General features: G+C 42.0%; 3 protein-coding genes across 3 annotated transcripts in view; 1 reads left to right on the top strand and 2 right to left on the bottom strand.

Moving 5' to 3' along the window:
* LOC128328835 (olfactory receptor 2AP1-like) overlaps positions 1–16,930 on the top strand; it is a 51,238-nt gene that overhangs the window by 842 nt on the left and 33,466 nt on the right. The gene's annotated exons all lie outside the window — the stretch shown is intronic.
* Positions 4,318–5,271, bottom strand: LOC128331193 (olfactory receptor 6B1-like). Its single transcript, XM_053264544.1, has one exon. It carries the CDS (start codon positions 5,269–5,271, stop codon positions 4,318–4,320), a length of 954 nt encoding a protein of 317 aa, XP_053120519.1.
* Positions 14,228–15,196, bottom strand: LOC128331192 (olfactory receptor 1361-like). Its single transcript, XM_053264543.1, has one exon. It carries the CDS (start codon positions 15,194–15,196, stop codon positions 14,228–14,230), a length of 969 nt encoding a protein of 322 aa, XP_053120518.1.

Here is a 16,930-nt window from a genome sequence, read left to right as displayed (position 1 = left end):
CCACTCCAACCTTACTACGCCCCTGCTCAGGGAAGAAGGGGAGGCAGATACATTTGGGGAAAGTCAGGAAGGTATTTACAGCAGTTCAGGGGAGAAGTAGTATGAAAGCTTTCAGCTGAGTAAGCTTCCTCAGGATTGCAGCATTCTTTTTCCTCCCCTCCCCCATCCTTTCTTCTCTGTCAGGCATAGCATGACTTCCACACACTTTGTTACCTCACACTTTTTTCAGTTTACTTTGTCTCTGCTGCCCATTTTTACAGAGCATGTTCTCTTACACACATAGGGACAGTTACTTATGCTTCAGAATGGACTGAGGGGAAACACAAGCTTATTTTGGCTTATTTTGATAAATCAAGTAGTTTTATTTGGCATATGAGTACCCAGAATGTTGGGGGCAATATGCTAAATCATTGTAAATCGCTTAGGGAGCTCTGGCTATAGAGCGGTATATAAATGTAAGTGCTATTGTAAGTGCTATATAAAGGATATGAGATCAGTTTCATCAAGAAAACAAGCTTTAACAAGCTTCTGGCTCAAGCTCTACAACAGCGGGAAGCTGGAATCTAAGGCGGATGCTATAACAGACGTACAATAGGCTTGTGCATTTTGATTCGGGTACAAAATGTTTTGTCCCCGAAAATGGCAATTTTGGAGGTTTTGTAACCAAAATGAAATAAAGAATTAAAAAACATAGATTTTTGTTTCCAAATTGAAATGACTCTGTTTTGACCAAATGCTTTGTTCTTTGGGAAAACATTGCAATTGAAATTGACTTCTGTGACACCTCTCCAATCCAGCTGAGGCACTGAGTGATTAGCAGAAGATAAGATATGCAAAAAGCTGGCAGAGCTTCCCTGTTGGGAATGAATGGTTTAGTTAAATACAGTATGTGTTGTATTCAGTGTGATTGAAATGCAAACTGACCTTGCAAAGGGATTTGGAGGAGAGCATTTGGAGACAGAAATACCCAAATATCTCTGGGAGCTCAATGCAATTCCAAAGCTCTTGCTAAAAGCCATGGTATAAGTTGTGTGGAGAAGCTTTTCCAGAAGCTGGTTAGGAAAGTTCTGAAATTACTTAGGTTTTTCTTTCCAAAGGTTTAGAAAGAATCTCTTGACTTGTTATGGGGTCTTTTGAAGAGCTATTTTGTTTTTCTTCTGATTTTTATGAGTTATAGTGGTGTGTAAGTTTTGTTGCCCAAGTTGAGCAGTCTAATGTAATTTAGGCCACAAAGTGATTTGGTGGGACATGATGTCTAAGCCAGTGGTTCATAGCTTTTGCCATTGCAGGGACAGGTCATCCACATGGGACTACAGGAGACAAAAGGAGGGGAGGGAATATTTCTGTCAATCTATTGACATCCCCAGGAATCTTAGTTGCTTCTCTCTTTCTTGTAACCATGGTGCATGGTTTTGCACTTTCTTAAATGCAGTGATGATAAATCCCAACAATTCTGAACAGTAGGCTGATTTGTTTGGGCTACTGATCACTCCACTTCAGTTAAATAGACATTTGAAGCTGTTCCATATTACCAAGGCAGTTCATTGGTCTATCTTGCTATCTCAAGTGACCTGTGGTCACTGTTCTATGGGGAGGGAGAATTTTTATTGCAAGATTGCTTGAATCCACAAATGGGGTGTGCTCCTGTGCTAATGCCAAAGGGACATGCTCCCACCCGCTGTAACATTCTCAAATAACTGTGCCAAAAAAATTAAGTGTCGTCGTCGTTCATTCTCTTCACTCTTTCAAATTGTTTATGTGGGTCTTTAGGAGCAAAACAGTAGGTTGGGTGGCAGTGCCCCAAGGGAGTGCCCCAAGGGCAGTGCCCCAAGGGGGTGGTGCACCCAGATTCCAAATAGGGCAAAGGGCTGATTCCTTAGGAATTTTTGAGGTTTACGGGTCTTTAAGATTTTCCCCCTTAGGGAATAATGGAGGTTTCAGCAGCCCCATAGCTCCACCTGGGGGGCACTGGGGTGGCCTGGAGCGATTCGTAGTGTAGGGCACATAGGGTGCCAACCACCCCCATGGGTTGCTAACCCATGGGCCGCTGGGTTCTGTTGTTTCTGAGGTGTTCTGAGTGTAGATTCTCTGGTAGCATATGAGATTTTCATTGACAAACCATGAATCCACTCTCATATGCTACCAGAGAATCTACACTCAAAACACCTCAGAAACAACAGAACTCAGTACCCCATGGGTTAACCACCCATGGGGGTGGCTGACACCCTATGTGCTCTACACCACCAATCGCTCTGGGCCACCCTGGTGCCCCCAAGTGTAGTTATGGGGTTGCTGAAACCTCCATCATTTCCTATGGGGAAGAACCTTAAACACACATAAACTCCATTAAATCTTTAAAAATCAGCCCTCTGCCCAATTCCTTTGAAATAATTCTGGCAGCTTCCTTGCCCCCACTGGGAACTACCAGCCAGCCTACTCTGCTCTGGGCCACCCCCTTTCTCCCTGACATGAAGCTATACTTTTGCTGAAACTTCCATTATTCCCTATGGGAAAAATATTAAACTTCAAAAATTCACCAAAAATCAGCCCTTTGCCCAATTCCTCTGAAATTTGTGTGGTAGCTCCCACCCATTGGGCACTACCAATGCCACCCACTAGTTTTGCCCCAGGGGCATTTTTTAAAATCCAAAACATTTCAGATTTGGATTTTGCTATTTTGAACAAAGAACAAAATTAGGGTGTTTCGAATTGGCTGATTTTGAACAAAGAACAAAATGGGGGTGTTTTGGATTTGGGCCAAAAACAAAACAGAAAAAACAACAACACGCACAACCCTAACGTACAAAACGATCAGAAATAATGTTTTGAAATTCCAATAATTGTTCTGACGTACACATTGCCCTCCAAGAATCAACACTTTTCTTTGGTCTTTGAGGCCCAGCTCAAGATGGGGAGGACAGAATCCTTGGCACCAGCAAAGATGCCCCCATTTCCAATTGAAGGCCAGTTGAAAGCAAGCACGTTGTGACATTGTACAATTTGCTCTCATGTGCACACCATGTGCACCTGATGATACAGCTGAGCCAGCCTTCTTGGACATGTTGAATAATATATCCAAGCTGGCCTGCAAACTGCCAAATTAGGCACATACAGGTCAAATATCCCTTATCTGGACTGCTTGGGACCAGCAGTGTTCCAGATTTTGGATTTTTCTGGATTTTGGAATCTTCTATATACAGGCATATATATCTGGTAGCAGGGGGTCTGGAATGCGAAGTGGAACTCTCGTGAGAGCTTGCGAAAGTTCCAGTGGCAAGAAATAATGGCGGCGGCAAGGAGGTGGATGGCTGAAAAGGTGACTGGAGGAGGCAGGAGCCTCCAGTGGCGGTAGTGTGGGTGGGTGGGCCGTGGTGGGACGGCCTGGCCTGGCCCTGAGGGAGGCGGTGGTGGGATGGCCCTGGCCCTGAAGAGGGAGGTTTGACTGCATTTTTAAAGTGAGCTGAGACATTTTGTTTTTGGTTTTTTGTCACAGCATGGTGTCCAGATTTTGGAGCATTCTGGATTTCGGATGTCCATATAAGGGATACTCAACCTGTATATGGTGCATGTTTCCCTTTTTCTGGGTAAACATGCATAAGATGCAGGTTTTTAATAGGATTTATTTGTAACATGTTTTTGCTGGCTTCTAGTAGAGGGTGTGTGTGAACAAAACCGGTTTGTCGAACATGAACTAAACTGAGCATGTTTGGTTTTATGCCACCGAATCCCACCCCACCAGCCTGGCTCCAATCTGAGCCGATACAGGAGTTCTAATTTTTTTTTAATTTAAAAAAATTACTCACTGCTGCAGCACTGTGGGTCTCGCAGCCTTGGGGAGGTGCTGGTGTAGCCCGCTGGTGGTCTTCTTAGTCTCTTTCTTCACCCTGTTGACCTCCATCCGGTCCTGCAAGGACTGTTTCTGCCCATTTCTGGGCCATTCTGACCCTTGTCATGGTGGCAGCGGTCATTTTGGAGGCTGCTGTGTATGTTCTATGGTCATTTGCATGGCATGACAAATGGCCAGGGAGCATGTGCTGCTCCAGCATCCCCCAAGGCCGATGGACCCACAGTGCTGCAGGGCTGAGTAAAAATTTTTTTTAAGGTTTAGAATCTCTGAACTGGCCCTGAGCCAGCCGGGGTTGTGAGCAGGCTCAGCTGAAGGTTGAGCTGAACCAGGCCCAGTTCAGCTCGAGGGCACACTGAACCAATTCTAGCAAACTAGCATGACCTCAAGTTGGTATGCACTTCTCTAGCTCCTACCCCATATTGCCACATATATAATAGATCAGAGTTTTAACTATTCCCCTCTCGAATTATTCAATAAGTTCCATACAGGATCTTGAAAGTTTTTTTAAGTGCTTCCTTTACCTCTTTGTTCCTCAAGCTGTATATGAGTGGATTGATCAGAGGAGTGAGCAAAGTGTAGAACAGAGAGAAGATTTTCTTCAGTTCACTCAAGTAACTCATGTCTGGTAAGACATAAACAATCATCAATGAGCCATAGAAACAAGCAACCACTGTGAGGTGAGAGGAGCAGGTAGAGAATGCCTTTTCTTTCCCAGTGGTGGATGGGATTCTTAAAATGGTCTTGATGATGCAAATGTAAGAAGTCACCGTTATTAGGAAAGGGGGCAGAGTGTTTAGGGAAGATAATATGAAGGTGGTAATTTCAACCAAATGGGTATCATTACAGGAGAGTCTTATCATTGGAGTCAAATCACAGAAGAAATGATTAATTTTGTTAGGCCCACAAAAATTCAACTGAGACGCTAAAGGTATACAAATATTGACAGGTAGTGATCCAATTATCCATGACCCAGCAATCAACAGGCTGCAAATTCTGCCATTCATGAGCATTGAGTAATGCAATGGTTTGCATATTGCTAAATAACGATCATAAGACATCACTGCTAAAAAGTAGCTTTCAACAGTTAGGAGACAGCCAAAGAAATAAAGTTGTGCAAAACATCCACTAATGGAAATGGATTTGTCTCCACTAAGGAAACTAGCCAGCATTCTTGGCACAATGGTTGAGCTGTAGCAGGTTTCTAGGCAGGACAGGTTCCCCAGGAAGAAATACATGGGTGTCTGAAGGTGCTGATCAGTGACCACTAGAATTACAATGAGGATATTGCTAGCCATAGTTGCAATATACAAAGCTAGAAACAATATAAACAATAATATGTGCAGATCCTCACTATTAAAGTCCAGGAGAATAAACACCACAGGAGCTGTTTGATTTCCAACTTCTGGATCAACATTCAGGTGCATCTAAACAGAGGCAGGAATTATCACCAAACAATTATTATTGAGTAATGACTGCAGAAGTCACTTTAGTTCAAGTTTCGTCTCTCAGATCATAGTTGAACCTGAACAAGCAATGTAATCAAAGAAGCAAACACAACCTATTTTGGCTATATTGTAAAAATGAGATTGATAATCCCACCTGGGCAATGTGTGTTTGTTACACACTCTGAGTAAGGGTTACAAAGTTGAAAATGTTAGTGCTGGATCCTCTCATAACATACGTCATTCATTTTCTCAGGATCAATTCCTGGAACAGGTAGGTCACATACAATCCCCAACCAGTAGACACAGCTGTTGTCCAGTTCTTTGTCAGGTCGACATCGTCTCTAGGTATTATTTTTATGTGGGCTGTTGCCTCCTGAGGGTTGATGTATGAGCAGCTGCCCTGACAGTATGATGGTAGCAACTTTAAATGTCAGTGGTTCATATCTGTCAGTGTCAATAGAGTTGCATCTTATGTTTGTGTGTGGTGGTCTGGCTTCAATTCATTCTGAATGATGCATCAGTAATGCAAAAACTCATTTGCATGTTGGCCCTTTGTCATTTGCATTGCTCATCCTATTTCAAGGTAACATGCAATATACCTCTCATGAACTGACATCAGATGGCATGGAATCAATTTTAGCACATTAAGAGATTGATTTGTGGGGAAATGGGAGTTCTAATCCTGCCAATCATGAGTCCCTGAGCAAAAAGGAGACCCAAAATTGTGCTGGGAGGTTTTGTTCATTTAAATTTTTTTCAAGAGCAGACATAGAGTACATGTAGGTAATTTTTGAGGCCTGGGCCTAAAGGCCTTGGGAAGTACCCATCCACCTCCTGCTGCAAGTTAAGCACCATCCCCCAATAAACACACACCCTGTTACATATTCAGTGTTTTTAACATATTGGTTTTTTGAGGGCTCAAACAGCAACTGAACTCACAAACATGTAAGAATATAAAACAGGTATATTTACACCACCTAGGACAGACTAAAGATGATATGGTGGGGGTGTGGAGGCCCTGGATTTTGGGCTGGAGGTCCAGGGTAAAGAGCACCTCTAAGAACAGGATAGAACAGCATTCAATTTAATTTTTCAAATGATGTAGCATGTTAGACTGCAGTTAAATAGTTTTTGCCTGTATCCTCATTTGGGAAGTTGTGCTTAACTGTGGGGTTATAAATTAATGCACTAAAAATCAATCAAAAATATGTACGCCATGGGAAAGGCTTTAACTCTTTTCCTGAACATACTAGTTTTCAATAGTTTTCAATAGTGGCTTTTCTCAGTGGAAGAATTGAAACATACAGCTCACACATGCAGCCTAAAATGGTGTAGTCTGTGTTAGGGGGCAGGAGATGAGGTTGCATCCCATGGATTCATGTCTGGATTAACGTTTTTAAGCATATACTTTGAACCGCCCTGCCTGCAGACACTCATGGCAACAACACTTGCTAATGTTCTTATTTTTCCTCTCAGTAAAATAGATGATAAGAATGATGGCAGTATAATGTTTTTCTGGGCCTGTGGTGGAGTTCAGAATTCATTCCATCAGTGCAGAGATGTTTAAAAAGATGTTTAAAAAGCATGATTTAGGGAGAGTTGAACCAAAGGGAGCATGTATTTACATGAGAAAGAAAGAATGAGAGATAGGGACAGGAAAGGTGTTAAGAGGTCTGGACAAAAAACTAGAAAGAATCCTTACCTTAAAGCCAGAATATTATGGAAGCTTGATTAATTGAGTTGCATTGTTACACCAAATTATGGCTCATGGGAAATAAGCATACAATTACTATACTTTCTGCAGATCTCCAACACACATCAGCTCCCTAATGTCTGTGATGAACAGAAGCCATAATTTTATTCACAATTCAGCATCCAGTGCTTCAAACTTCCTTAAAACCCTGGTCATCTTGTGCAACCATGCAGAATTGGATGAATTTATTAGTATGTGTCTTCCATTGCTGAATATAATGACTGTGGTGCATCCACATCATTTTATCAGCCTGAACAATCTCATTAGGGAATAAACATGAAGGCAACACCTAATTCATAAGAGAAATCAGAAACTATAGAAGAAGCTTCTAAACACCAAAGGTAGTTGAAGATGAGATGAAAATAGTAGTTACATAAGTGAAGGAGTATATACAAGAGCATGAGAAAAGTGAGGATTGTTAAGTAAACAATTACTTAGGCCCGGGGTATTTATGAGAACATCGTCTTCATCATGAGCCCCACCACCCATTGAGGTCTTCTGGAGAGGTCCATCTCCAGTTGTTGCCAGCTCGGCTGGTTGCCATATGGGGACGGGCCATCTCAGTTGCTGCCCTGAGACAGTGGAATGCGCTCCCAATTGAAATACGATCCTCCCCATCTCTAACAATTTTTAAAAAGCACTTGAAAACTCACCTTTTCAGCATTTCAGCATAAAAAGCATTTCCAGCTTTTTAAATGTTTAAGTTTTAATCTGTGTTCAATTTTTAGATTGCGTCAATTGTTTTAAGATTTTTAGGTATATCTTAACTTGTTTTATGTTGTTGTTAACCACCCAGAGATGGAAGTTGGATGTGTACACATATGACAAACAAACAAACAAAAAACAAACAAACTGGAAGGGGGAAAAAAATCAAGCTTGAAGTTGAAAAATGATCTGGCTTTAAAAACTCTAGAATGCCTTGTTTACCTGGCCAAAATATCCAAGAGAATGATTAATTTTCTTGAATGACTAGAATGATTAAATAAATGATCAGATAGTTAGCAAATCTGATCTCTATATCTTTTTACTCACAGGTTCTATAGTTCAACAAATAGTTGGCATTATCAATATCACACTCATCCTAAATCACATATACATGGAATGGATATGGATAATATTTAATCTTGCCCTAACTTACAGTAGAATCTCCCCAACATTGGCAATAATTGTACTCTATAGATACTTGTCTTATTGTAGCAGAAATATACAGATGACCATGTTTTATACGTTGGTGTTGGACTAAAGTTGCTAGATCATGAAAGAAATTCTTTTCCACCCAGAACTGTAAGGCTGCCAGATGGTGCAGGGTTTGCTCCTGGGCTTCAGGGAGGCAGAACAGACAGCTCCCTGCCCATCCCTGGCCTTGTGCTCCTTTGGACTGGCAGCCAATGATGGGGATGAGAGCCATAGCATGACCTTGTGGCTTGGCAGCCCCTCCCTCTTCTCCACAATGTGTATGAGTTTGGCGAGGGTGAATATGTTGCGGAGGAATAGCTGGGCCTCGTGGTGGCACGGTGTTCGGGAAGGCAGCAGGCCTTAAATTTGTGCAGCTCTAGCAGCAGCTCCAGCAGCTTTGGTCATCCCAGCTGTGTAGGGCCGAATGAGGTCTTGGTTGTATTGTCCAGAGTGGGCTTTGGTGTAGGGATGTGCGAAACGTTTCGGATACAAAACATTTTGTACCCAAAACAGCCTGTTTCGGGTGTTTTGTAGACAAAACAAAACACCCATTTTCCAGATCCAGAAGTTTTGTATACAAAACAAAACGTCCCTGTTTCGGCTACAAAACGTTTTGTTGTTTTGGACCTCCATTTTGTGGTGATCTCTGAGTCAGTCTCCATTTTGTGTTTGACATCTCTTTGAATTTCCCACCCTTCCAGCCTTCTGATCGGTGACCTAAATCATGGGCTGACCTGCTGACAATTCCCTCCTTGTTCCCCATTGGCTCTTTTGCTTCTTGCCACTCTTTACTGGCCCCACATTGGCCAGGGGAAGGGTTGCTAACTCATGGGGTGCTGGGTTCTGTTGTTTCTGTGGTGTTCTGAGTGTAGATTCTCTGGTAGCATATGAGAGTGGATTCTTGTTTTTCACTGAAAATCTCATATACTACCAGAGAATCTACAATGGACACCTCAGAAACACAAAACCCAGTACCCCAAGGGCTTGTGGGTATGGAGGTGGTTGGCACCCTATGTGCACTACACAACCCCTCACTCTGGGAAACCCCAGGGGCTGCTGAAACCTCCATTTTTCCCTATGGGAGAAATCTTAAAAGACACGTAAACTTCAACAATTCACAAAAGATCAGCCCTTTGCCCGATGGAGAGGAGAACTGGTCTTGTGGTTGAGCATGACTTGTCTCCATAGCTAAGCAGGATCTGCCCTGGTTGCATATGAATGGGAGACTTGATATGTGAGCACTGCAAGATATTCCCCTCAGGGGATGAAGCTGCTCTGGGAAGAGCAGAAGGTTTCAAGTTCCCTCCCTGGCTTCTCCAAGATAGGGCTGAGAGAGATTCCTGCCAGCAACCTTGGAGAAGCTGCTGCCAGTCTGTGAAGACAATACTGAGCTAGATAGACCAATGGTCTGACTCAGTATATGACAGTTTCCTATGTTCCTAATTCTTTTGAGATAATTCTGGAAGTTTCCTTGCCCCCTTTGGGCACTACCACCCACCACACTCCACTCTGGGTCATCCCTTTCCCCTTGATTTGAAGTGATACATTTGCTGGAATCCCCATTATTCCCTATGGGAAAATTCTTAAAGATGTGTAAACTTAAAAAATTCACAAAAAATCAGCCCTTTGCCTAATTCCTTTGAAATGTGGGTGGTAGCTTCCACCCATTGGACACTACCACCACCACCCACTCTTTTTTGCCCTGGTACCCTTTTTAAAAATCCAAATCGATTCGTATTCAGATTCGGAAAATTCGGCTACAAAACAAAACAGGGCTGATTCGGATTCAGAAAATTTGAGTACAAAACAAAACGGGGGTGTTTCGATTCGGATACAAATCTAAACAAGAAAATTCCAAAATGCACACCCCTACTTTGGTGGGGTCGGGTGGCTAGGAAGGGGTGAAAATCAGGAGGAAAATTATAAAGTACTGGTACAGGCAAAATATAAAGTACTGGTAATTACCCCCTTTATATCCCTAAATTACCCTTTTATAGCCTAGGACTAGATTATCTGGGAGAGTGCCTAAATCAGCATGATCCCCACTGCACATTAAAGGCATTGAGAGAGGTCCATCTCCTACTACTACAACCATTCCTGGTGGTGGTTCAGAATTGGGACTTCTCTGTAGCTTCTCTTGTGCTGTAGAAGGCAATATCTATAGATAATTGAGGCTTAAGGTCTTTACCAGCTTCTAGAAGAGACCTACAAACAGATCTTTTTCACCTTACCTTTAGTGATTTTTGCATGGTTTTGAACTGTTTTAATTTTAATTGTTTTTGATGGTTTATTTTATTAGTTCTATTAGTTCAGTATATTCCTTTGTGGTTTTCTGATAGGCTGATCCTGCTGTACCAGAAAAAAGAACCAGCGCAAGAGAGAGAAAAAGTTCAGATGTAGTGTGGAGCCAAACATTCTTTTTGAGAAATTTTGAAACTTAAATTTGGGGTGGTGGACAAAATTTGGCAACGTTGAAACTGGTGGCAATTTTGAGGCAATGGTGATTGTTGGGGAAAAGTTTCCACTAGTTGACTCTTTTCTTTACTACATTTTCAGCATCAGCAATAGCAATGATTAACCCTGACCCTTACCGGGCCTTCTCTGTGGCTGCCATGGGGTATTGGAACAAACTCCCAGCTGAAATAAGAACATCTCCTTCTCTGTTTGCTTTTAAGAAGACCCTCAAGTGATTTCCATTGATATAAATAAATAAATAATATGTGCCCCCAAAGGGCTCACAATCTAAAAAAGGAAAATAAAGTCGATGCCAGGAGCAGCCATGGAGGGATGCTGTACTGGGGATGGATAGGGCCAGTTGCTCACTCCCTGCGAAAGAAGGAGATTTACTACTTTTAAAAGGTGCCTCTTTGCTCAGTTAGTAGGGGTGCCTTGTGTTGTATCCTAGGAAATATACCCACTAAAAATACAAACTAGAAATGTAAAGAAAATAGGTTTAAAACAAAAACAATCAGGCACTGTGAAACATTCATATCATGAAGTTAGTCCTGAAGGGGAAAGAGAGTGAGGAGGACCACCTACTATGATGCCTGCTTCCTGGAACAGTCATTCAAATTTGGTGAAAATGATTTATGTACTCTGTCAGGCTTGTCCTGGAAGAGTGCCCTTTAGTGGTTTGGTGAAGTTTTGAGCAGTGGTTCAAGGCTATGAAGGTTTTGGTGCTCCATGAAAGCCTATGGCTAGCTAGTCCTGGCAGAGCTATACAGACTGAGGCTGTTTGACAATGAAGCAAGAATGCTGACACGTTGCCCAGTACTCTGAAACTGGCAGAGGAGCAACGTAGTAGATTCTAATGCAAGTGCTATGCCTCCTCTGTTAGTGAGGCAATGTGAACTCTCAGGGAAGCAGCGGAGGCAGATTGGGGAGTGCACAAAACTGTCTGTCACTATTCGGTGAAAGGCCAAACTGGACTCGAATCATACCTGGCCAGTTCGATTCTGGCCCCCTCGAGCCCCCTCGGTTCGATTCGGCTCAGGGGGGTTCATGGATTTTTTTTAATTAAAAAAATATCCCCTCTGGGGGGCCTTTTTGAGGCTGCCAGAGGGAGGTCCATGAATGTCCTCCCCCCACCGCCAGTCTCCATTGTGCTAAAAAACACCCAATTGGGGAGGTCTTCAGCCCTTTCCAGGCCTTTTCCTGGTAGTGGTGGCTATTCTGGAGGCCACCACACATGCGTAATTGGCCTTGAGTGGCTGAGTCGTTTCCCAGGCTATGCATGCGCCCATTGTGCATGCACAGCAGCCTCCCAAATGGCCACTGCAAAAATACCCGGAAAGAGCCAAAGATCACCCGGACCATGCACTTTTTAGTGAAATGAAAGCCAGTGGTGGGAGGGGGACATCTACAGACTAAGTGCAATTTATTTATTTTTTAAAAAAATACCTTTTAAAGAAAAAATATCCTCCACCCCCACCCTTCCGAATGACCATGGAGGTTTGGTCCGATGTCAAGCTGAACCTGGGGGATGAGAGTTCAGCTCAACATCAAGCCATTGAACAAAACCATTTGACTTTGAACTGGTTCAGATTCAAATCTCTTTGCACATCCCTAGAATCAGATACATTTGAGGAAAGCCAGAAAGGTATTTACAGCATTTCAGGGGAGAAGTAGTATGAGGGCTTTCATCTGAGTAAGCTTGCTCAGGATTGCAACATTCCTTTTCTTCCCCTCCCCCATCCTTTCTTCTTTGTCAAGCAGAGAATGATTCCAGCACACTTCACTATCTCACACTTTTCTCATTTGACTCTGTCTCTGCTGCCCATTTTTACAGAACATATTTTCTTACACATCTAGGCACAATTACATGTGCATCAAAATGGACTGAGGGGAGACACAAGTTGCTTATTTTTTATGTCAAGTAGTTTTATTTGGCATATAAAGGAGATGAGGACAGTTTAGTCAAGAAAACAAGCTTCAATAAGCTTCTGGTTTAAGGAGAGAGATACTGCAGGTTGATATTATTTTGACTCAAGCTCCACAACGCCAGGAAGCTGGAATCTAAGGCTGATGCTTTAACAGATGCGCAACATGATCAGTAATGATGTTTGAAATTACACATTGAGCTAACTTACAAATTGCACTCCAGGTACCAAGATTTTTCCTTGGTATCTGAGGACCAGCTCAAGAAGGGGAGCATAGAGTGCTTGCCACCAGCAAAGATGCTCAACATTGCCAAGTGAAGACTAGTTGTAAGAAAGCACAAATTGTGACATTGCATGACATCATTAATGATCATATGGCATGTTTGTTAAGACAGCATCTTTATGTTCCAGTTTTATGATGCTGTGGGGTTTGAACCAAAGAGAGATAGATTTAACTATGGCCTTAAATTGGCAGCTCTAATTTTCATGGTTTGTGAAAAGGAAATTCATCATTACAATGATGGCAATCCCATACCCTCCTCGATGTTACATCTAGTGTTGATTCTAAGGAGACAGTTAGGTCATGCACATGACCATGAGAGTGTGGGGAGGGAAGGCAGTGGGGGGACAGCAGGGATGAACCTACCTCCCCGCCCCAGATGATCACTGGGCTCCTCATGTGTGCACATGATCCATGCTTCTCCCAGCAGTGTGGCTCACTGGAGGTCAGGAAAACAAGTCTAGGCCTCCAGGAACCCCTAAATGCATCACATGAGCAGCACAGAACATTGGGAAATTCAACCCTGAGTCAGGTGCTCTAGGCTCCTAACTCTACGTATGTTCAGGCTGCGTATAGCCCAATCATACACAAACCCGCAGACCGGGGGTAAAGGCTGCACTCGTGCCCTTTAATCCAGGTAAAAGCCTGGGTAAAATACTCAGGCATTTGATGGAGGCAGCACCTCAATCCCAGCAGTGCACACAGCCAGCTCTACCCAGGTGGATCTGCCATCACTGGTATAACAGTTATACCATAACTGCCATAACTGGTATAACACCATAACAGCCCCTGGTGGCGCAGTGGTAAAACTGCCACCCTGTAACCAGCAGGTTACAAGTTCGATCCTGACCAGGGGCTCAAGGTTGACAGCCTTCCATCCTTCTGAGGTCGGTAAAATGAGTACCCAGAATGTTGGGGGCAATATGCTAAATCATTGTAAACCGCTTAGAGAGCTCCGGCTATAGAGCGGTATATAAATGTAAGTGCTATTGCTATTGCTAAGCCCTATCCTCAGTGATTTGCCATATATATATATATAATACACACACACACACACACACACACACACTATCCAATTATCACTTGAATTAAGCAAATCATTTTCTCTTGCCCAATATTGCTTTGGCTGGCTTGGTTGATACAACTGAGTCAGCTTCCTTCAGCGAGTTGGATGATATCTGAGTTGGCCAGCAAACTGCATAATTAGGGCCATACTTGGTGTGTGTTCCCCCTTTTCTGGGTAGACATGCATAAGATGCAAGTTTTTAACAAAATTTAATTCTAATATGTTTTTGCCGGCTTCTGCCCAATTTCTGCACCTGTACGATGGACCAGTCTCTTAACTATTCATCTCTTCAATTTAATGATTTCTATTAATGGTTTTGAATGTTTTTTTTTCAGTGCTTCCTTTACTTCTTTGTTCCTTAAGCTATATATGAGGGGATTGATCAGAGGAGTGAGCAAAGTGTAGAAGAGAGAGAAATGTTTCTTCAGTTCACTCAATGAGCTCATGTCTGGTAAGAGATAAACAACCATCAACGAGCCATAGAAACAAGCAACTACTGTGAGGTGAGAGGAGCAGGTAGAGAATGCCTTTTGTTTCCCAGTGGTGGATGGGATCCTTAAAATACTCCTGATTATGCAAATATAAGAAGTAACAGTTATTAGGAAAGGGGGCAGAGAGTCTATGGAGGATAATATGAAGATAGTCATTTCAACCAAATGGCTATCATTGCAGGAAAGTCTTATCACTGGGGTCAAATCACAGAAGAAATTATCAATTTTGTTGGGTCCACAAAAATTCAACTGAGACACCCAAGGTATACAAATATTGACAGGTAGTGATGCAATTATCCATGACCCAGCAATCAACAGGCTGCAAATTCTGCCATTCATGAGCACTGAGTAATGTAATGGTTTGCATATTGCTAAATAACGATCATAAGACATCACTGCTAAAAAGTAGCTTTCAACAGTTAGGAGATAGCAAAAGAAATAAAGTTGTGTAAAACATCCACTAATGGAAATGGATTTATCCCCACTCAGAAAACTGACCAGCATCCTCGGCATGATGGTTGAGCTGTAGCAGGTTTCCAGGCAGGATAGGTTCCCAAGCAAGAAATACATGGGTGTCTGAAGGTGCTGATCAGTGACCACCAGAATAACAATGAGGATGTTGCCAGCCATAGTTGCAATATACAAAGCTAGAAACAATATAAACAATAAAATGTCCAGATATTCACTATTAAAGTTCAGGAGAATAAAAACCACAGGAGCTGTTTGATTTCCACCTTCTGGTTCAACATTCAGGTGCATCTAAACAGAGGCAGGGAATATCACCAAACAATTATTATTGAGTTATGACTGCAGAATTCACTTTAGTTCAAGGCTAAGGTTGTCTGTGTGATCATAGTTGAACCTGAACAAGCAGTGTAATCAAAGAAGCCAACATAACCTATCTTGGCTATATTGTAAAATAAGAATGAGAATCCCACCTGTGTAATGTGTGTTTCACACGCATTCTGTGTAAGGAGTACAATGTTCCAAATGCCAGTGCAGGGTCCTCTCATAACAAATGTCATTTATTTTCTCCAGATCATTTCATGCAAGAAGCCAGTCACATACAAGATCTAACCCACAGATACAGCTGTTGCCCAGTTCGTTGTCAGGTCAACATTGTTTCTAGGCATTACTTTCATGTGGGCAGTTGCCTCCTTAATGGTGATGTATGAATGGTTGCCCTGACAGCATGATGTCAGCAACTTTAAAAGTCAGTGGTTTGTGCCTGTCAATGTCAACTGAGTTGCATCTTCTGTTTGTCTGAGCACTCTGGCTTTCATAAAGGAGCTTGCACCATGCTTTCCATTCATGCAGAGACTTCCATTTTGGGCACTATATAAATGTGTTAAATAAAATAAATAAAATAATATAAATACATGTGTGTCTAATTCTGAATGATGTATCATTCATGCAAAAGCCCATTTGCATGTTTGTCCTGTCTCAGTTGCATTGCTTATCCTACTTCAAGGTACCATGCAAAACTCCTCTCATGAACTGACATCAGTTGGCATCAAATCCATTTCAACACATTAAGAGAGGCATTTGTGAAGAAATGGAAGTTCCAGTCCTGGCAGTCATGAGTCTCTGATCAAAACGGAGAACCAAATTTGGGCTAGAAAGTTTTGCTTATTTTTATTTTATGGAAGAATAGGATTAAAACATGGAGCAGCACTCCGTTTAACTTTTCAAATTGTGTACCATGATAGATATAAATAGGTTTTACTTCTACACTGCATTGGTAGGTTATGCTTGTGTGTGACTTCCTAAATTAATGCACTAAAATGCAATTAAAATGTGTATGCCATGAGAAAGGCTTTGAGCCTTTTCCTGAAGATACTAGGTTTTTTTAAATAAATATGGATGTTTTTCTCAGTGAGAGAATTCAAACATAGGACTCATATCTGCAGCCTGAAATGGTGGAGTCTATGTTAGAAAGCAGGAAATAAGATTGCCTCCCAAATATTGATGGCTTGATCAAATTTGTAAGCATATACTTTTCCCTCACCCCCACACCCTGAAAAATGCCTGCTCATGCCCACAACAATAATGTTCTTATTATATTTCCTTTCAGTAATTAGATGCTTTGAATAATGGCCATAGAATTATTTTCTGGGTGTGTGGCAGAGTTTAGAATGGATTCCATCAGTCAGGCATCTAGAGATGTTTATAAATAATCTTTTATGTAGAGTTGAACCCAAAGGACTATGTGTTTATATGTACATAAGAAAGAAAGAATGAGAGATAGGGACAGGAAAGCCCTTAAGAGGTCTGCTAAAAAAACCCTAAGAAGAGTCCTTACCTTAAAACCAGAAAGTTATTGAAGCTTGAGTACTTATGTTTCATTATTACACCAAACTATGGCTCAGAAAATAACCACACAATCAATGTACTTTCCGCAGATCTCCAACACACATTCTTAATGTATATTATGAACAGAAGCCATAATTTTAATCACAATACGGCATCCAATACTTCACACTTCCTTAAAGC

Source organism: Hemicordylus capensis, chromosome 6, assembly GCF_027244095.1.
Source record: "Hemicordylus capensis ecotype Gifberg chromosome 6, rHemCap1.1.pri, whole genome shotgun sequence".
In the NCBI taxonomy this organism is placed as follows: domain Eukaryota; kingdom Metazoa; phylum Chordata; class Lepidosauria; order Squamata; family Cordylidae; genus Hemicordylus; species Hemicordylus capensis.
This window is presented reverse-complemented; position numbering and strand designations above follow the sequence as displayed.

Excerpts from the sequence above, each read along its gene's own strand:
- LOC128331193 (XM_053264544.1), bottom strand. The coding sequence starts at position 5,271 with ATGCACCTGAATGTTGATCCAGAAGTTGGAAATCAAACAGCTCCTGTG.
- LOC128331192 (XM_053264543.1), bottom strand. The coding sequence starts at position 15,196 with ATGCACCTGAATGTTGAACCAGAAGGTGGAAATCAAACAGCTCCTGTG.